The sequence below is a fragment of the Pseudorasbora parva genome, chromosome 2, assembly GCF_024679245.1.
Source record: "Pseudorasbora parva isolate DD20220531a chromosome 2, ASM2467924v1, whole genome shotgun sequence".
In the NCBI taxonomy this organism is placed as follows: Eukaryota; Metazoa; Chordata; class Actinopteri; order Cypriniformes; family Gobionidae; genus Pseudorasbora; species Pseudorasbora parva.
In genome coordinates, this window is record NC_090173.1 from 3,532,088 (window position 1) to 3,554,504 (window position 22,417).

Consider the following 22,417-nt stretch of genomic DNA (forward strand, 5'->3'; position numbering starts at 1 on the left):
TTATATTTATAGCCTGGGTTAATTGACTCTTATCGTTTTAAAGACAGTCATGTCATCAGCCAGCTGGGAAATTTTAATTTATCTATCAAAGATCGATATACCTTCCAAGTGTTGTTCAAGGATAATGTTTAATGATAATAGTTCGGTAACTGAAATAAATAAAATGGGGAAAACAGGGGACAGGGGACAACCCTGTCTTACACCTCAGGTAATTAAAAACCTCTTAGAAGTATTAAAACGAACTAAGACAAATCTGCTGATATCTGCTGAAAACAAAACAAACACCATAACCAAGACAAAGAATGGTAAGAAAAACATTTGAAAGCATAAAGACAAATAAACATAAATATATTACCCATTAAAACCCCTCAGTCTGCTGACACCAATGAAATGAGCTTTAAGTGTGAATTTACAGGAGATGTGAAGACATCATCATAATAAATGAGGTGAAAACAGGAACTATTGAGATGAAATAAAGAGTCTTTTCAGCAGCTCTGTTAATATTGATGAGCATTTATCATACACAGATGCTTCAACCTGCGCTCTTAGCTTTTTTAGCTCATCTGATTGCTGAGCTTCTAGCTCTTTATGTTTGCTATTATGCGTTCGTTTTCTGCAATCGTTGCCAAATCATTTCGACGCAGCATATAAACGATCGCGACCAGAAGTATCTTAAAATGAGCCTTCGTTTCCAATTTTCGGCACTAAGTAACGTACCCAAAAATTTGATAATTGTTCCAATCAAAATCTACTCCTTTGTTACGCAAGCGAAAGAGGAGATCTTTAATTTGCACTCCAAGAGTTTCCATTACATCCTTATCTACACTCGAACTACCATTTTCCTGATAAGCCATGTTGTTTTCTAATAATCTTAAACACCACTGGATTTCTACGGTCTCGGGGCTATTCTGGGTATACCAACCCGTTCAATAAATGTGTCTATATAGGGTGTGCCTAGGTTTTCCCTCAAAACTTTCTAAAAGGTACACAAAAATGGACTTACCAGGACATTTGTAGACAGAAAAGTAGAACCTCAAACCTCATGCTCACTCGGCTTGGATCTGAATTGTCGCGCCAAAAGACGTCACTCTTCAGCCCTGAGACTGGGAGATCACGGAGGGCATAGTCACCACTTTGTAAACTCCACCCGCTTGGCCCAACGTAGGAATCCAGCACCTGATTGAAGGACTTCTGCGTGTACAGTGCCATGCGAAAATATTCGGCCCCCTTGAACTTTGCGAACTTTTGCCACATTTCAGGCTTCAAACATAATGATATAAAACTGTAAGTTTTTGTGAAGAATCAACAACAAGTGGGACACAGTCATGAAGTGGAACGAAATTTATTGGATATTTACAAACTGAAAAATTGAGCGTGCAAAATTATTCGGCCCGTTAACTTTCAGTGCAGCAAACTCTCTCTAGAAGTTCAGTGAGGATCTCTGAATGATCCAGTGTTGACCTAAATGACTAATGATGATAAATAGAATCCACCTGTGTGTAATCAAGTCTCTGTATAAATGCACCTGCACTGTGATAGTCTCAGAGGTCCGTTTATAGCGCAGAGAGCATCATGAAGAACAAGGAACACACCAGGCAAGTCCGAGATACTGTTGTGGAGAAGTTTAAAGCCAGATTTGGATACAAAAAGATTTCCCAAGCTTTAAACATCCCAAGCAGCACTGTGCAAGCAATAATATTGAAATGGAAGGAGTATCAGACACTGCAAATCTACCAAGACCTGGCCGTCCCTCTAAACTTTCAGCTCATATAAGTAGAAGACTGATCAGAGATGCAGCCCATGATCACTCTGGATGAACTGCAGAGATCTACAGATGAGGTGGGAGACTCTGTCCATAGGACAACAATCAGTCATATACTGCACAAATCTGGCCTTTCTGGAATAGTGGCAAGAAGAAAAAAAAAAAAAGTGTTGTTTAAAGTTTGCCACAAGCCACCTGGGAGACACACCAAACATGTGGAAGAAGGTGCTCTGGTCAGATGAAACCAAAATTGAACATTTTGGCAACAATGCAAAACGCGTAAAAGCAACACAGCTCATCACCCTGAACACACCATCCCCACTGTCAAACATGGTGGTGACAGCATGATGGTTTGGGCCTGCTTTTCTTCAGCAGGGACAGGGAAGATGGTTAAAATTGATGGGAAGATGGATGGAGCCAAATACAGGACCATTCTGGAAGAAAACCTGATAGAGTCTGCAAAAGACCTGAGACTGGGACGGAGATTTGTCTTCCAACAAGACAATGATCCAAAACATAAAGCAAAATCTACAATGGAATGGTTCAAAAATAAACATATCCAGGGGTTAGAATGGCCAAGTCAAAGTCCAGACCTGAATCCAATCGAGAATCTGTGGAAAGAACTGAAAACTGCTGTTCACAAACGCTCATCCAACCTCACTGAGCTAAAAAATTACAGTTTCATATCATAATGTTTGAAGCCTGAAACGTGGCAAAAGGTCGCAAAGTTCAATGGGGCCGAATATTTTCGCAAGGCACTGTATGTCTGTTCTGGCACTTCTATAAAGATCACTGCAGTTTATTAAAATATGAAGATCCAATTTTAAATCTGACTCCATGAATAATTTAATCTGACTCCAATTGTATGTGCTTTCGTTCAGTTTGTTGCATACATTAACGGCTGATTAAAGAATTAGCCCACCTGAGCCTTTGGCAGATTTCGCCAAACCCAAACTTGGCAACCCTGTCTGCATGTGCGCTGAAATCAGGCTCGAATACACGATCTTTGTCAGTGTTGTAAAAAAATAAAAGAATTGAATGATACACAGAGTACTTACCCAACATGATCACCATTTCTGAGAGAAATTGTGAAGGTGAATGCATATACACACACAAGCTCTCCCTTTAGGATCCAAACAAATATAATCCAAGCCCCTTTGATGACGTGCATGATCACGTTACTGTTTATCATCTGTCCATCATCGTCTAAAGCCCGCCCTGATGATTTCATTGGTCCGAACAGTTTCTGTTTGGAGATTTACTACGCTATGGATCAAGGCCAGACCGAACTGCCCGATCTAAAAATTTTGTGGCTAACAACCTCCTCATGCGACACTACTAGAATCAATGATTTCGGACTGATACAAGATGAATCAAAATTAATGTTTATTTTAGCCAGGGACAAATATCAAATAAAATAATTAAAAAAACTTCATACACAACTGATCAGCATACAATATTAACCACAATTAAGGACTCAAAGAGTCATCATTTACCTGGCAATAGAGACACATCGCAACAGTGTGGGAAGTTTTGAATACAGATGCTTCTTTGAGTGGTTTGCCACTTCACCTTAAATACTCAACCAGAACAAAGAACAAGAAACATTTCTCAAGAACTTCTCATGCCCAAATGGTCCCACCTATCTTTGGGGGTTGACAGCAAATGTTTATCAAAAGATCTTCATGAGCATCTCCCATACCAGGGGAACAAGCCCTGTTGTCATTATTATGACATGTTCTACTGATGTGGGAATGAAACCTGTTTACCAATCACACCAAAAGTATTTAAAGAAACAGCTTGTGATAGGATCTGTGAGATGTTTGTGTGGCCCTGAGACAGAGGGCGAGAGGGTCAGGACTCAGCAGGTGGGGGAAATAGGATTGGACCAAGTGGGGTTTTGTTTTAACTTGTAGATCTCTTATTCAGATCAGGAAAGGTTCATTGTCTTATTGCAGCTTTGAACTTCTTGAGTTCGTACTCAGGTGAAATCCATTCTTACAATTCTGGTCATGTGGTTGCTCCACTGCATGGATCTTCATGTGTATCTTCAGGTAACTTTTAGTAGAGAAACTCTTCCCACACTGATCACACTTGTGCGGCTTCTCTCTGCTGTGGATCCTCTCATGTGATTTCTGATCTGATGATCGATGGAATCTCTTGTCACAGTGTGAACATTTGAAAGGTTTTTCTCCAGTGTGAATCCTCTCATGTGTTTTCAGATCTCCTGACTGATTGAATCTCTTGTCACAGTGTGAACACTTGTAAGGTTTTTCTCCAGTATGGATCCTCTCATGTCTTTTCAGATATGATGACCGACTGAATCTCTTGTCACAGTGTGAACACTTGTAAGGTTTTTCTCCAGTGTGAATCCTCTCGTGTGTTTTCAGAGTTGATGACTGAATGAATCTCTTGTCACAGTGTGAACACTTGTAAGGTTTTTCTCCGGTGTGAATCATCTGGTGCCGTTTTAAATCATACGCTGTAGTAAAAGTCTTCTCACACTCAAAGCACATATGAACTTCTACACCATTGTGTATTTTCTGATGTATTTGTAAACTATACAGCAATGAATAACTCTTTCCACACACAGAGCATGAATGTGGCTTTTTATTCATATGAACTCTCAGATGTTCCCTCAGGTTTGATGCCCTAAGAAATGCTTTGCCGCACTGATCACATGTGAACGTCCTCTCTCCTGTGTGGGTAATCATGTGAACTTTAAGGTGTGCTGATTGTGAGAAACTCTTTTTGCACTGATCACATGAAAACGGCTTCTCTCCAGTGTGGATTCTCATGTGAAGCTCAAGATTGCGTTGCTTTGTGAAACTCTTCCCGCATTGATCACAAGTCAACAGCTTCTCTCCAGTGTGGATCCTCATGTGAATCACTAGACTACGTTTCCTTGTGAAACTCTTCCCACACTGAGTGCAGGTTGTAGATTTCTTGGCTCGTGTTTTCATTATTAATGACTTTGTAGTCTTTGAGTGACTCAAATGTTTTTCTCCAGGTTTGACATGATGCTCGCTCTCTTCCATCAGGTCTGAAATCAAAGAAAAAAAAAAAACTATAATTTAATTTTATTATAGTAATAAAATGATTTAGTTCAGTTAGAGAACAGACACTACAATTACAAACTGAACGTTTCTGCTCAATGACCAGTCGCAGTAATCTGATCTTATTCATCACGAGAGTGAGGAGCTGACTGACAAGACGACGGCAAAAGATTCACTTCAAAGCGAAATGTAAATTTTAAAGCAAGTTTGTTAGTTTAGTCTTTTGTTGTTGTGTTTTACATTAAAGACTCTGTAAAGCAATATTAAAATGTGTTCGGAGTCTGTCACTTCACAGAAACTGCCAAGTAAATTAAATAATTGATCAAAATCTTGATAAAGTAAGCAGTATTCTCTGCTCTCAAACGCTGGGGGTGTGTCTGGTATCTGCTCTGAAACCACACCCACTCGTGAGAAAGATGCCGTCTCTCTCAAATTACGTCTCTAATGAGTCATACATACATTTACATTTATGTGTTTAGCAGATGCTTTTATCAAAAGAGACTTACAACTAAGGAGTACAGGAAGTGATCTGTCATGAAGAGGCAAAGAAACGCAAAAAGAGCCTTAAATACAAAGATTTGGATATTACTCGGAGTAGCAAAAGCTAGAATATCACATTATGTGGTTCAGACAACACGTGAGCATATGATTATCACTGTAATAAAATTAAATGTGACAAAACACAACTCAGTTTTTTTTGTTGTTGTTGTTAAATGTAAGTTTATGTGTGCCTTTATAAAAGTAAAAGGTATAAGAAGCTATACAATTAATAAAGCAAACAGTTCAGTCAAAGAAAGTCAGCACTAGTAGGCTACAACGGTCAAGTTAAATAATAAGTTATGAAACTTCACTTGCCCTTGACCTAGGATTAGGTTCAATGAGAAGGACTAGCGGAGTTAAGGCTGCTCTCGCCGGGATTAATCAGCGCTGATCTCCGCGATCTCACAACTCCAAAGTGCTCTCTTAGTAAATAAACCACAGATTTGAGCTTTAAACAACTACATTCTTGTCTGAAAAACTGTTAAAACTACATTTTGTGGCACAATAACAGTAGTATTTTTCAAATGTATCCAGCCTTGGGATTTTCCATCCATGTTGTAAACTATATTGAGATATAAAAGTTTGTTAACATGGCTATAAAAACTGTGAACCAGATATAATTGTAAAATAAAAGTGCTAAAATCAAATTTTGTTTGTAAAAAATATATGAACGTTTCTCAAACCTCCATTTACTGAAATTTGTTGAAAACCAAAAATGAAACTTTTGTACCTATTTGATAGTGTAACTGTTTCTCTAAATGTGCTGAAGTGTTGAGTCTTCCTATCATGAATGTTCTCCAGCATCATGAATGAATGAAGAATAAACACCAACCTCTTTGTTCTTCAGGATCTTCAGTGTGTTTCATTCTGCAGGTTCTGGATCACTCGTGTTCTCACTGTCCTCTTTAATAAACTCAGTTTTTGCAGATTTCAGCTCTTCCTGATGCTTTGATGCTCGTCTTCACTTGTAGACTGATGGGAATATTCCAGCATTTATTGATCACCTGATGTGGGAGGAGCTTCACTGATGATGTGACTGCCATGGGAGGAGCTTCACTGATGTTGTGGGCGGAGCTTCGCTGATGATCAATTCCAGTGCGGGAGGAGCTGATTTGCCAAAATCAAAAATATATAAGTTACTGAGTTTGTTTTTATTTTAAATGATAACAGATTATAAATAATTCAATTAAATTCTTCCAAATATTGCAGGTTAGACTATAACAGCGAACTTAAATGTATTTGGAAAAAAATTGCAGCTTAATCTTGGTTCAAACTTAATGCACTTTCAGATAAAGTTCTACCTCTAACACACACACACTACAGCTATATGCACACCCCTGCATGCACTGAGCATTCCTCTATGCACTTTTAATCAAAAATAAAGAATAAACTACTATTGTAAAACATTATTACAATTTAAAATAGTGTTTTTATTTATTTTAATACATTTATGTAATGCAAAGCTAAATGTATCATTACTCCAGCCTTCAGTTTTACATGATCCTTCAGAAATCACTCTCATATGATGAAGATAATATCATTTTTTTAATAACTTTTTATTCATCAATCAACTAAAAAATAGCACCAGTTCCAAACAAATATTTAGAAGTGCAACTGTTTCCAACATCATAAATCAGAATATTAGAATGACTTCTGAAATAAATAAATAAATTAATTAATTTAACATATTTACTGTATTAAGTAATAAATCAATTAAAATAAATCAATTTGCAAAAAAATATATAATAATTAAATAAATAATGCCAGCTCATGACCAAATGTTTATATGTATGTTTGTATATGATTTGTATATAGATTCGCATTTATAAATTTCTGTTAAGTCTCCAAAGTGAAATAATTCCAAAATTCCCCTGATTAAGCTCCAGTGGAAAATTTGTGGAATGTTTGCAACCCTAGTTGACCCCAATGAAATGAGCTTTAAGTGTGAATTTACAGGAGATGTGAAGACATTCACATAATAAATGAGGTGAAAACAGGAACTATTGAGATGAAATAAAGAGTCTTTTCAGCAGCTCTGTTAATATTGATGAGCCTCAGACTATCAACACTCATTCAACAAGACATTCAGGATCATCAGCAGATCATCTCACTTTATTCTGACTGCTTGCTCTTATAAACACATTATTACACTCAGGATACATGACAAAAGACTACAATACTTCCCACAATACTTCAAGTGTAAAAGTACTTTTAAAAAGATTGACCAATTCATCTGGATTCACATAAGATCTGGCAGAAAAGGAATTAACACATCCTGAACATTGTGAATGGTAGGATTTAGTCCGAGTACATGACAACACAGAGTGACAACACAACACACAACCAAGTGAAAACACTAAATCCAGAGTGTGACCCTTCTGATGTGTAGGGCTGGGGATAGAGCACAATACTTTTTAGGCACTGACCGAATTACCTCGATAACACTGAGTATCAAATAAATGTACCAAACCGGTAAAAAAAATTGATACCTAAGGGGATCTGTAGTCAAAGTAGTCAATCCCTCCGTGTGAGGAAGATTTGTGTACAGTCTGTGTTCCCACCACAGACTGTACACAGATCTTCCTCACACGGAGGGATTGACTACTTTGACTACTGAACCCCTTAGGTATCAATTTTAGGTATCAGCCAGTGATGACTTAACATCTCATAATGAAACTCTCCATGTCCCGTAATAATGAGACACTTTCTTGTTATGAGAACCGTTCCAAGCAGTCAAAAAATTGCTCTATAGTGATGTGGTTTCTCCACCTCATGGATCCTCATGTGTCTCCTCAGGTTACTTTTAATAGTGAAACTCTTCCCGCACTGATCACACGTGTGTGGCGTCTCTCCGATGTGGAACCTCTCGTGTCTTTTCAGATTTCCTAACACACTGAATCTCTTGTCACAGTGTGAACACATGTAAGGTTTTTCTCCAGTGTGAATCCTCTGGTGGAGTTTTAAATAGTTTGCTGTAGTAAAAGTCTTCTCACACTCAAAGCACATGAACTCTCTCACACCAGTGTGTATTTTCTGATGTTTTTTTAAAATTTGCAGCAGTGAAAAACTCTTTCCACACACAGAACATGAATGTGGCTTCTCCTTCGTATGAACGATCAGGTGTCTCTTCAGGTTTGATGACAAAATAAATGTTTTCCCGCACTGATCACATGAGAACGGCTTCTCTCCGGTGTGGATCATCATGTGAGCATTAAGGTTAGCGGATTGTGCGAAGCTCTTCCCGCATTGATCACATTCGAACGGCTTCTCTCTGGTGTGGATCCTCACGTGGCGCTCAAGATCTTTTTTGCTTATGAAACTTTTTCCACACTGAGTGCAGGTTGTAGATTTCTTGGCTCTTCTTTTCTTCATAAATGTCTTTTTAGTCTTTGAGCGACTCAAAGGTTTTTCTCCAGGTTTGACATGATGTTCCTCCTCCACTTCACTCAGTTCTTCACTCTCCTCATTCTCTTCCATCAGGTCTGAAATCAAAAATAAAATGTATTAATTTCATTTTCAGTATATCAGTTACAGTAAAGTGGAATAAATTGTATATTTTTGAATGATTATTGTTATATAATTGTGTTTTTTATTAGCATTATCAGTATCCTACAGGTTTCGCTCAACCCTGTTACTGCTGGGATGATTTTCCTAATTTGAAATAACAGAGCTGTCAGTGGCTTCTGAAACGGAGGACTCAGATGCAGAGTGAACAAAACACAATTTATTAACCAGACTCTAGACATGGCACGACAAGGAAGTGAAAAGGTGTGAGAGTTCAAACAGCAGGGCAGGGGACAGAAGCCATGATGACAGGCAGGGAAAAGGACCACTAAGACCAGTCCAAGGAGATAACAAAGTTCAGGATGGCTTGGGAGAAAACACCAGGCAGGGCGATGGTGGGAAAACCCAGACAAGAAAACCAGGAACCTGAGGCTTGATGTTCTCTCAGAATAAGCTCCAGTCTTGACCGTCAGGCAGTAGAGACAATGACCAGGGAAAACTCAGGACACAGGGCAGGAACCAACACAAGGCACACACAAGACAAGACTCTAGACAAGATGACAAGAGATGCAGTCAAACTAACAACTACGGCTAAAGAAAACAAAACAACCTAAAAAAACTGGAGCTAGCAAAAGATACAAAAAACAATAATAATATAAAATTAAGTTCTAAAAATGTCTGAAACTAAGAAATAAAACAAGACTGCACTCTTGCAGGAAACTAGAGAGAATCTAAAGCCACGTTTCCACCGCAGGAAATTTACCCAGGAACTTTGGGGTGGTACTCGGTGTGTTTTGACCGCAGGAACCAGGGTCTAAATGAAGTTCCGGGTAAATATTTCCCCCTCCAAACGGCCCTGCTCGCGAGGTAGTACTTTTTCAAAGTTCAGAAACTTTCAAGGGCGGGATTTGGGCGCTGAACATGCTGATTGGTTGAGCTCATGCAGCATTTTATTTCAACCGGCATTTTTAAAAGTCTTTTGTGAGGTTAGTTCTGCGTTCAGTATATATCAGTCTTGCTCTCTGTCTGATGGCGCGCGTTCGTCTCAGCCATCTCACGTTCAATGTCCGTAACAGCTGATAATAATATCTGTTGTCATTTTAAATCTAGCTTTACAAGCTTTCTGAATATGCTGCATCCAGCAAAAGCAGCACAGCTTGAATCTCTTCCATAGGCGTTATTCATTTTTTTACAGTCTATTTTTTACCATGTAAACGACCTGACCGATTACTTTTAAGTGTGCATCCTTACATGACGTGACAGCACTCCACGCTCATGTTGACAAGAGAGGAAAGCTAATTTTTCTGAGGGGTAAACTTTTTATTTCATAAGTTATGAAGATAATGTTCGAATAATGACACAGTTTTTACTTTAAATTTTTTTTCTGAGATGATTATTACACTTTACAACAGATAAAAAGCTAATATAATACTGTATTAGTCCTGGTGGCCGTTAAGAGTTGCTATGGCTACAGTAAACACATTCCAGCTGCTGGAGAAAACAGCCTTTACATTTTTGATGCGGCAACAAACTGCATGTGACAAAATGATTGCGATTGAAAGTCATCACATGTAAACACCAGATCCGTTTAGATAACGTACAGTAAACAGTCCACTAAATCTTTCAATCGGTACACAAAATGTCATCATTTTTTGTTCATTTTTGCGGTCGCGCAAAAATGATTACTGCCCGTCACTGGCTTGGAGGAGCAGTCGCGCGCAGTCCTACGCCATTGGACTAATCTGCCTAATCTTCACGGTACTTTAGATCACGGTGGAAACGCAGACAGCTGCAGGTCTGGGGGAGAGAAAAGTTCCTGGTACAAATTGTTCCGGGTAATTTTGGTGGAAACGGGGCTTAAATAAAAAGTGAAGCTAGAAAAAAGCAAGACAAAACTAAAATTAAAAATCAATCAAACAATCAGACTAGGGAAAGCTAAATCTAGTACTAACTGACAGGTAGCAAGATAGCTGCATGCATACGACGAACACAAACAAATGCAAAGAACCAGCAACGACATGAGAGAAGGTAGCACAATATAAAGGGACCAGAGCACATGAGGTTCAGGTGAGCACAATTACTGAAAAGAGGACTAGACCAGACTAAACAAGGGGACATGGTCACCGCAAACAATGAGGTGGGACTAGAGGAGCACATGGCCAACACAAACAAAGACAGAGCCATGTGGTCAGACACAAGACAAACAAAGAAACGTGGAACAGAGACAAAACAGACAGGGTAGGATCCTGACAAGAGCCTTTCTTAAAATTGTGGCTCAAAGAAGTGACATCATCAGGGCTCTTTCTGAAGCATGATGGAGAAGACAAGAAAATAATCTCAATCCATCGTCTCAAACTGTACAGCGTTGATCACATTCATCATCCCTCTTACCAAAGTTACTGGGAGTTAGAGAGTTAAAGAGAATAATCTCTATAACTATGATTAATCTTTTAGATATAAAACTTTATTAGTAACTATAAATCAGATTTTGTAAACTATATTGAGAAATGTCCAACATGGTAACATGGTTGCAAAAAATAGTGAATCATATAAAATAATTGTAAAATATAAGCTAAAATAATATTTAGTTTGACCTGATGTTGACGATCAATATGAACTCCCTTTACTGAGCATTTGTTGAAAACAAGCAAGGAAATATTCTATTTGATAGTGTAACTGTTTCTCTAAATGTGCTGAAGTGTTGAGTCTTCCTATCATGAATGTTCTCCAGCATCATGAATGAATGAAGAATAAACACCAACCTCTTTGTTCTTCAGGATCTTCAGTGTGTTTCATTCTGCAGGTTCTGGATCACTCGTGTTCTCACTGTCCTCTTTAATAAACTCAGTCTTTGCAGATTTCAGCTCTTCCTGATGCTTTGCTGCTCGTCTTCACTTGTAGACTGATGGGAATATTCCAGCATTTATTGATCAACTGATGTGGGAGGAGCTTCACTGATGATGTGACTGCTGTGGGAGGAGCTTCACTGATGATGTGACTGCTGTGGGAGGAGCTTCGTTAGTTGTGAACTGTAGTGGGTGGAGCTTAATTAATAATGAACTGCCATATGCAGGGCTTTAAGGATGACGAATTGCAGTGGGCGGAGCTTCACTATCTGAACTGCAGATTGGTTAGAGGAGCAGAAGAAAAATAAAAAATAAATATATATTAATTTGGGGAAAGTGCCTGATTAGATTTTGGGTTTGAAATACTCCAACCTTGAGGAAGTTGTGTATCATCTTTGTGTGTGTGTGTGTGTGTGTGTGTGAGTGAGTATCTGTTTTTTGCATGGACATAAACATCTCTAGACACACTGGCACTTCAGTGGCAGATACACATCTTTGGAGGGACACGTTGCGTGCTTTAAACTTTACGTACACCTGTGAAGAGTTAACATGTTTTTCTATGCTTTAACCAATCAGAATCCTTCTTAGCCCAAGTAATGACACAGTTAGTGGACTCTGTCAGAGTAGAATCACTGCTGTACTGAGTTACACAGAGCGGCCTACGAACTCCATGAGTATTGAAGCTGACTTCTGCTGATCAAACTGCACACTATTTTCTTCAGTACATTTGTCTTCACTTGACTCTATCTTCATCATATCTAGTACTTGGGTCCTACCTGTGAATGACCCAAAATATAAATTACAAAATTAGTGTATCCTCTTCTCTCAGACCGACTACCTTCTTGTCCTCCTTCACTACATCCATAAACCTCCTCTTTGGTCTTCCTCTTGACCTCTGCCTGGGAGCTCTAACCTCAGCATCCTTTTACCGATATATTCACTCTCCCTCCTCTGAACATGTCCAAACCATTTCAACCTGGCCTCTCTAAATTTAAAACGACGTTTAAAAAGATTTAAAACGACACTTAACAGTATTTTGGAGGTGCACTGTGATCCTTAAATGGGACATGACATGATCCTGGCTCTAAATATCCCAGATTTGTATTTATTTTTTGCTACATAACCCTTTTTTGACCTGTACTAATTAACACATTGAAGTATTTAAATCTGTCTATTGTAAAGTAACTGATGCTAATTCACCTTTTTTAAAAATATAATACTAAAGTTATTTTGCTTCTTCATGAAAAGGTCAGATATAAAAATTTGAAAAGAACTGTAAGAAAAACTTTTGAAGGCATAAAGACAAATAAACATACATTTAGTAACCAGGTCCTGCAGATTTGCTTTATACAACATTAGAAAGATCAGACCCTTCCTGTCAGAACAGGCTGCACAACTCCTGGTTCAAGCTCTTGTTCTCTCCAGACTGGACTATTGTAATGCTCTTCTGGCTGGGCTTCCAGCATGCACTATCAAACCCTTGCAGCTGGTCCAGAATGCAGCAGTGAGAGTGGTCTTTAATGAGCCGAAGAGAGCGCATGTTACGCCTCTCTTCATCAAACTGCACTGGTTGCCAATGGCTGCTCGCATCAAACTCAAGGCACTAGTTCTCGCCTACAAAACAACCACTGGCTCTGCACCAATATACCTAAACTCACTTGCTCAGACTTACACCCTCCAGAAGCTTGCGTTCTGCGAGCGAGCGGCGCCTCGTGGTTCCATCCCAAAGAGGCATGAAATCGCTCTCACGGACATTTTCCTGGACCGTTCCCACCTGGTGGAATGACCTGCCGATCTCAATTTGTGCTGCCGAGTCTGTAGCCATTTTTAAAAAACATCTTAAGACACATCTTTTCCAATTGCACCTGACCAATAAAGAATAAAACTTAACTATCCATTTAAATATTGTTTGTTTGTCCAAAAAACAAAAGAAAAAAAGTTAGTATTGTGGTTAATTAACTGAGACTTCTTACAGCTCTTTCAGTTTGTTGGCCTTGTTTGTTTCGTTGCTTCTATTGCTCTCCCCTTTTTGTAAGTCGCTTTGGATAAAAGCAGCTGCTAAATGATTGACCATCAAATCCCCTCAGTCTGCTGACACCAATGAAATGAGCTTTAAGTGTGAATTTACAGGAGATGTGAAGCCATCATCATAATAAATGAGGTGAAGACAGGAACTATTGAGATGAAATAAAGAGTCTTTTCAGCAGCTCTGTTAATATTGATGAGCTTCAGACTATCAACACTCATTCAACAAGACATTCAGGATCATCAGCAGACAGAGGTGGAAAGTAACGAATTACATTTACTCGCGTTACTGTAATTGAGTAGTTTTTCTGCGTACTTCTACTTTTTTAAGTAGTTATACAAATTTGTAATTTTACTTTTACTTAAGTACATTTTGATTAAAGTATTGTACTTCGCTACATTTTAAACCACATCTGTTACTGAGTAAAAATAAACCATTAATGCAAAGAGGGGAGGAAAAAAAACGCGATCCGAAAATGACTAATATTCAATAGAGGACGGGGGGCGCGGGAGAGAACAAGCGCGCAAATATCAGATGGAGACGAACAAGACAGACGTCAGTGACGCAGACCCAGGTGAAAGCAAAACGCCGTCGTGAACTCCTGGCTAGTATGGAAATACTTTGGATACAGAAAAAAATAATGTGGTGTTGTCCTGGAGGATATCAAATTTGCACAAAATGTGGATGCAAATGAAGAAACACATAGAACATGTTCGGGAACATCCCTCTGTGCAGATAAAGGTATGTTTATAACTTACGGCCGATTGATTTCTGTGACGCAGAGCGAATCCCGGAATCCAGTCATGAACATTAACTTTACATTATAACGTAGATTTGGCGTAATACACGCAAACTGGTGGATGAACGAAAAACTCGAATGTAGAGCTGTAGGCCTTAGAAATAAATCAAACCGTGACATGGTCTGGTTATATTAAAGCACAAAACATTGCTATATGAATATATGATCTGCTTGTTCTCTCTCTGTGAATGAGCTGCTCCGTCTACTACATATGGACTCTATTATTCTTAAACATTTTTACGAATTAATGATAAAAATAAGTTGTTAATCTAATTCATAATAATTTATTGAATTTAGTTTATTAGACATGTTTTATTGAAATTTTGATAAACAAAATAAACAAATGGTTTTAAATTTGTTATAATAAAGCATTTGTTCAACCAAATAAAAAAAAGACTAATCTTCTTCATTCATTTAACATCATTTTAACTAGTGATAATAACCAGCATTTAATAATAGGTACAGTAAATGTTTAATTGATGTTTTCTGAGACAGTTGTCGTATCGTGAAAATCTCATTCTATCACAACCCTACAGGGGAGAGTCCCCCACCCCCACTGTTAAAAAAGTAACTAAGTAACTTTTACTCTGAGTACATTTTAAATGAGCTACTTTTTACTTTTACTTGAGTAAATCTTTAGACCAGTAATTTTACTTGTACTTAAGTAAAATTTCATTGAAGTAACAGTACTTTTACTTCAGTAGAATATTTTGTTACTCTTGCCACCTCTGTCAGCAGATCATCTCACTTTATTCTGACTGTTTGCTCTTACAAACACATTATTACACTCAGGATATATGACAAAAGACTATTCAACTGCTCTACTGAAAGATAGTACATCTCATAATACTTCGAGTGTAAAACATTACACAACAACAAAATAGAGACTTTCATCTTCATGAACATCTACAGGTAAATAACTACAGCAGTATTATATCTTTGAGTCTTAATCTATTAATGTCCATGGACTGAACTCTTATTATTTCACTATGGCAAGGTTAATTCATTTTTTCATTCTAGGGCACCTTTAAACAATAAGATGACGTGAACTCAATATTTCAGCATGATAAACATTTTTCTAATGTCAATCAACATAAACCATGCATGAAATACGATTAAACTCACTCTTTTTTCACTCTTCTAGCTGTTTTTATATTTTTTTTTGTGAATTAAAACTCTTTTTCTAGATTAAATACACTTTCTAACTCACTTAAACTCTATGCATAACACTTGTTGATTTACACAAGTTCACTGAAATGAACCTTTTACTGAATGATGTTCATACCTGTGAGAAACACGAGAGGACAGAAGTTGTCTTTCCACAGCGGCAGCCAGTTTATTACTGAGCAGTGAGCGCTGCACTGGGGGAAGTTACTCTCTCGCGTCTTTCATGTGCGGAAATTGCGCCATCTAGTGGTGTGGTGGACTACTGCCACAAATGTGTTATACATTAACTCAGGGCTTAATAGAAAAATATCCTTTTGTGGAAAGGACAACGAAACAAAAAAACCTTTAGGAAATGTGTACATATTAATGGGGGGATCACCTTATATATTACATTTTCTCAACCCTTTACACTATTTTATTGCAATATAAATTATATCCTAATATGATACAGTTTTCTGTGCAGACAATTACCTCTAAAATAAAGAGCAACACAAAGCAAATTTTAAATTATTATGATGTATAGATTTTACATTTCCCACGTTCATTACTCATTACAGGGTCATTGTGAAGCATTTAGAATCTGTTCTAGTACCCTATATTTATAGTACATTTATACATTAAATATTAGAAGAGTTTAAATAATTTAAAAGAGAAATAAATTGGCTCTGATGATGACACAGCTGATCCACGATTGGCTCTGATCATGACACAGCTGATCCACGATCGGCTCTGATGATGACACAGCTGATCCACGATTGGCTCTGATCATGACACAGCTGATCCACGATCGGCTCTGATGACGACACAGCTGATCCACGATTGGCTCTGATCATGACACAGCTGATCCACGATCGGCTCTGATGACGACACAGCTGATCCACGATTGGCTCTGATCATGACACAGCTGATCCACGATCGGCTCTGATGACGACACAGCTGATCCACGATTGGCTCTGATCATGACACAGCTGATCCACGATCGGCTCTGATGACGACACAGCTGATCCACGATTGGCTCTGATGACGACACAGCTGATCCACGGTTGGCTCTGATGACGACACAGCTGATCCACGATTGGCTCTGATCACGACACAGCTGATCCACGATTGGCTCTGATGACGAAACAGCTGATCCACGATCGGCTCTGATGACGACACAGCTGATCCACGATCGGCTCTGATGACGACACAGCTGATCCACGATCGGCTCTGATGACGACACAGCTGATCCACGATCGGCTCTGATGACGACACAGCTGATCCACGGTCGGCTCTGATGATGACACAGCTGATCCACGATTGGCTCTGATGACGACACAGCTGATCCACGATCGGCTCTGATGACGACACAGCTGATCCACGATTGGCTCTGATGAAGACACAGCTGATCTACTATTGGCTCTGATGACGACACAGCTGATCCACGATTGGCTCTGATGACGACACAGCTGATCCACGATTGGCTCTGATGAAGACACAGCTGATCTACTATTGGCTCTGATGACGACACAGCTGATCCACGATTGGCTCTGATGACGACACAGCTGATCCACGATCCACCATTGTGTTTGTTTGATAAAGATGTTTATGAGCCCTGTGATCAAGAACAGTGGTTCTCAAACCTGTCCTGTGTCCCTCGTCAAACACACTCAATTCAAGTCTTCCAGTCTCTACTAATGAGCTGATAATTTAAATCAGGTGTGTAAGATTATGGAGACATACAAAACGTTCATAGGTGGGTGTTCCCCAGGACAGGTTTGAGAACCACTGATCTAGAGAATCATTCCGGTTGCCGCTTTCAAATCAATCCATCCCTCATGTGAACTGACAGATGCGCTTAAGCCCATTAAATATGCAAATCTTATCCAATCCTAGCTGTGGACGTTTACTTCCAAGTCTCCAGTGAAACGCCCATCAAAACGCAGCGTTCAGGAGAGAACAAGCCTGCAGGATCCATCCCTCTCAGAAACGATAGCTTTTTTGCCTCGATCGCCCCCTGGTGGCCGCTCCCAGTATAGCCGCCGCTCTGTGTTTTCTAATGGATGCGAGGCAAACTAAACAATAAAATTACACTTCAAATATTTTTCCCCCAAAGTTAGTTTATGTCATTGAAGGCAGTTATCATCACGATGATTTCATTTCAAGTGTTCGTTTTAAAAATAAGTTTAGTTTTAGTTAGTTATTTGATGCTATAAAAACGGGGGGTGTGTCGTCATGATTGACAGCTGAGATCGACGTCTTCTCTGAGTGAAGTTGTCACTGAGGCACTAACAGACTTTTTTCGGGTTTTTTGGGAGCAGTAGGGAGCTTTAGCTTTAATTTCTACATTTCTATAACTGTTTATTTCACACCGACATAATTAATTGTTCTGCATCTGTGAGAGTGTGAGTGGGCTTTTGATATCGCGACTGTACTTCCTGCTCTCTACTGCGCAACTCCGGTCCCGAAATCGCTACTGCACAGACTCAGTCCCAAGATGTCAGCGCCGTGCAGGCCGCCTGAAAGCTTCAAATCTGGCAAGCAGAAACAGATGATGTCAAGTCGTCCATATTTTTTTATGGTCTATGGGAGAGAGCCTCAAAATAGCCAACACACAGTCAAAGAATCAGTGTTTTATGGATTTTTCTTCTGTATTACTAAATATTCATGTTGTCTCCATGTCTCTAAAAAATCTTGAGATTACTTGTTTCACTGGATAAATGAAATGAATAAACTTATTTGTAATTTCTTACATTTTATTGGTGAGACAATATTTACTGAGAAAACTCCAGGGCCCTCATTTATCAAGGGTGTGTACGCACAGTTCTGTGTGTATTGAGTGCGTAAGAACAGTTTCACGCAAAGTGTGGGATTTACCAACTTGTACTTATACGTAGAAATGTGTGTAAATATAAGCACACCTCTGAGCATGCTTACGCAGAGAAACTAGTGGTAGAACAGCGATACTACACATAAAACAGCATGTAAAGGGTTACTTCAGCAATTAGCATATGGCTTTGTATCAGTAGAAACCTGGGAATATATTCAAATGATCGTGCTAAATTTATTTGACACTAAATTTATATATAAAATTATGCATTGTCTTTAAAATGACTATATATCTTTGTCTATAGATGGATGGATGGATGGATATATAGATATAGATATAAAGTCATTTTAAACACAATGCGTAAATGGTTTCTAACCCTAAAAAAGACAGTTGTGACAACTGTTGGATGCAATTATTTACTTGGACTCAACCCAAAGTTCCCTTACTGAAATCCTCAACAAGCCAAAATAAAATGGGTCTTGCATGCTATCCCCAGATTTCCAAACAGAATTGGAGCCACAGACTGCACCCACATCTCCATAAAAGCACCATCATAAACCAACACATTTAATTATGTAAATAGAAAAGTGTTTCATTCTGTTTTCTGCTAGACAAATAATCATTTGTGTTGCAAATGTGTTGTTGTTAAACGTCATTGTCGTCATTGTCATTGCCGTCAACGTCAAAATGATTGACTCATTTTGTCAGGGGTGCCGCCATAAATTCTGGGCCCTATGGAAAACAAAATTTCTGGGCCCCCTACAATTTTTACAGATAAAATTTAACCAAATAAACATGCCCTGTATACTTTAAAAAAGATACTTAGCACATTGCATAGTTAAAATGTCTAAAGATGAGTACAAAGCCTACAAAAACAAGAAAAAAATATAGAAAGATGTTTACATAAAAGGGACAACATTTATTATCTCAATTGCAATTGCAAGCACAACAGAACATATTGTACACATATTGACATATACTTTACATGAACAAGCTTTAGCTGGGTCCACCTGCTCAATCAGGAAACATCAGCTAGAACTAACCCATAATTAAATCAGTCAAGGAATAAAACTAGCTAGGCCAAAAGGGCTCAAAATCAAGACACACCAAGAGTAATGCCATGTGTGTCTTGGCATTACTCATTCAACCTATTGTAAGTCGATGTATCATCACAAGAGTCTTGAAAATATATTATGAAGGTTGAAAAGTTACCTAGTGCTACTTTAAGAACATCAAGTAAGACAGCATCGATCGTAGCAGCAGCACTGTCATGTGACAGAACATACACACGGCAAACTGATTTTGTCATTTTTGAAGCGTGTAGATTACTTTTTGTTTATCATCATGTGGCGAACACAGTAGATAAGACGTGTTTAGAGGCTTCAATCTTCGTGAAGTTTCGGGCTCAGGCTCACCTTGTTCATTTGAGACGGGGACGGGGGGCGTGGGAGAAGGGTGTGCAGCAGCCACTGAATCTGTGTCTACGAGACATGATAACCCGGAGACAGCACAGCAGAGATGTTGGATGTAAATCATAATTCAGTAATTATTTTAGCTAGATAAAAGCAGGTCATGTAGCAACAAAAATAAGTAGGCTAACTCTGAAAGTTTTGGAATAACGTTAGAGGAATAGGGCAAGCTGCCTTTCTTTTTGAAAAGCTGTGTGACATACTGTAGACTTCGGCGTTCTCTGTCTTCTCTTTCCTTCTTTTCTTTCCGTTTTTGATGCCCCGACTTTTGATGTGACATACCTGCATGTGTCACTGTCTGCGCTTCATCATAGCAAGTGCAATAACCAAGAGATGCTCACGCTAGCGATCTAGCTCGGACCGCGCAGGTGGAATGAACCATTGTGAGGGAGGGGGGAGGAGGTTGTGACTGACATTTTGAAATGAGTTTTTTAAATAAAAAAATCTATGGTCAAAACGGACAAAATACACATTTACAACATGAGGGGCCCAAGCACATTTAATGTATGTATAAAAAAAAGAAAAGAAATAAGAAAAGAAATAAGAAAAGAAAAAGGGGGTCTGCTCTTCTGGGCCCTAAATCAGTCTGGGCCCTTAGAATCGTCCTAACCTTCCACCCCTTTACGGCGCCCTTGCATTTTGTGTTTGTGAAGTTCCTCTTTTTGCCATAATTGCAGTGACAGAAAAAAAAAATCTTGTGATTTTTAAAGGTATGTGTTGTCACCATATATGGTTCTTTGGAGGCGTTTCTGAATGCTGTGAACGTGAACGACCATGGCACTTACGCACATGTGGAATTTATCAACAACGATTGCTTACTCATGTGCATAAGAACTGTGTACGCACTTTTGATAAATACGGATTTCCTTGTACTTAGACACATTCTAAATTTCAGTCATACGACGAAATATAGAACCTTTTCTACGCACTGTTGATAAATGAGGGCCCAGACCTCTTTTCATACATTGAGGGATAGATACAGAAGATACATTACCTGTAAAAAGTTGAATAAGGCCACTAGGAATGACATCAAATACTACTGCAAACTCTTTAGCAGTTACCGGGATCTTATCATAATTAAGGGATTCACAGAAATTAAAAAGATGTCCATTATTCTTGTAAGAATGGATTTCACCTGAGAACAAACTCAAGGGATCAAAGCTGGATTACGACAATAAAACTTCACTCTCTGAATACAAGAGAAAACAAGACTGACCCTGGTCCAAATATGACCTTCTCGCCCTCTGTATCAGGGTCACACAAACATGCAAATCTCGCAGATACTGCCACAAGCTGTTTCTGTATGGTCAATATAAATACTTTTGGTGTGATTGGTAAACAGATTTCATCCTCACATCAGGGGAACTGGTGACATTCCAGCTCTAGTAAAACAGGTCGTAAAAGAAGAACAACCGGGTTTGTTCCTCTGGTGTTGGAAGATGCTCATAAAGATCTTTTGATAAACATTTGCTGTCAGACCTCAAGGATAGGTGGGACCATTCGGGTCTGAGAAAAGAACCAAGATCTGCATAAATATTTGGGTGCTAAATGTTTCTTGTTCTTTGATCTGGTTGAGTATTTAAGGGAAAGGAGCAAACCACTCAAGGAAGCATCTGTATCCAGAACTTCCCACACTGTTCCCGTGTGTTTCTAGAAGCCAGGTAAACGATGACTCTTTGAAACTATGTTTATACTTTTTTATACTTGAGTAACATTGTATGCTGATCAGTTGTGTATCATTGTCTTTTGATTTGACTATATTTTGATGTTTTTGCCTGGCTAAATAAACATTAACTTTGATTAATCTTGTATTATTCTAAGGCCGCTTCTTTTAGTATGGATCAATCGGAGTCTGGTATTTCCGCAGACGGTGTGTCAGGATAGATCAAACCGTAGGACTCTTACATATAGTTTGTTGTAACAATTACCTAAGAAGTTTACACGGTTGCCTTAAAATTTTGAGTTAAATAAACTTCCAACACAAGTTAACATGACAAAACCTTTTTTTTTTTAACTAATTCTGGAATAATGGAGCACAAATAAGCCAATACTTTAACATTCACATTTATTATAACATTCTAAAAAATGTCTTCATTGAATTTTCTGACAAGTACAGTATATATTTAACTAAAGCTTGAATGAACTAAAAAAGGATTATAAACAATAAACAAAATGCACATCATTCACTCCCAAAAAATGTTTTTTCCTGTTTAATAAAACAGAGGTATGGAGTATTTGAGTATGCTTAGCCTAATAAAGTGAATGAAATGAGAACTGTTGACAAGCAACCCACAAAATCCATCTACCAGTCATAACAAATCTCAATACAAAATCAATAACTCAATAATAAATCAATAAAATCTTTCCACCAATCAGCTGGTGAGCGTTCTGGCGCAATATGGCTGCCGTCGCATCATCCAGGTGGATGCTGCACATTGG

At 38.6% G+C, this 22,417-nt stretch overlaps 2 protein-coding genes across 2 annotated transcripts in view; both read right to left on the reverse strand.

Annotated features, from left to right (window-relative positions):
- Window positions 1-3,419: 3,419 nt before the first annotated feature.
- LOC137089932 (zinc finger protein 850-like) overlaps window positions 3,420-22,417 on the reverse strand; it is a 37,567-nt gene continuing 18,569 nt past the window's right edge. The window contains exons 4-5 of the mRNA XM_067453515.1: window positions 19,925-19,990; window positions 3,420-4,805 (exon numbers count right to left, since the gene is read on the reverse strand). Coding sequence (XP_067309616.1) covers window positions 3,712-4,805; window positions 19,925-19,990 — 1,160 coding nt within the window. The 3' untranslated portion in view covers window positions 3,420-3,711. The remainder of the gene's footprint in view (window positions 4,806-19,924; window positions 19,991-22,417) is intronic.
- LOC137090455 (gastrula zinc finger protein XlCGF57.1-like) lies at window positions 7,994-8,973 on the reverse strand. Its single transcript, XM_067454420.1, has one exon. The coding sequence runs from the start codon at window positions 8,833-8,835 to the stop codon at window positions 8,092-8,094; it is 744 nt and encodes a 247-aa protein (XP_067310521.1). The 5' UTR covers window positions 8,836-8,973; the 3' UTR covers window positions 7,994-8,091.

Coding starts and splice junctions, on each gene's coding strand:
- LOC137090455 (XM_067454420.1), bottom strand. CDS start 8,835: ATGGAAGAGAATGAGGAGAGTGAAGAACTGAGTGAAGTGGAGGAGGAA.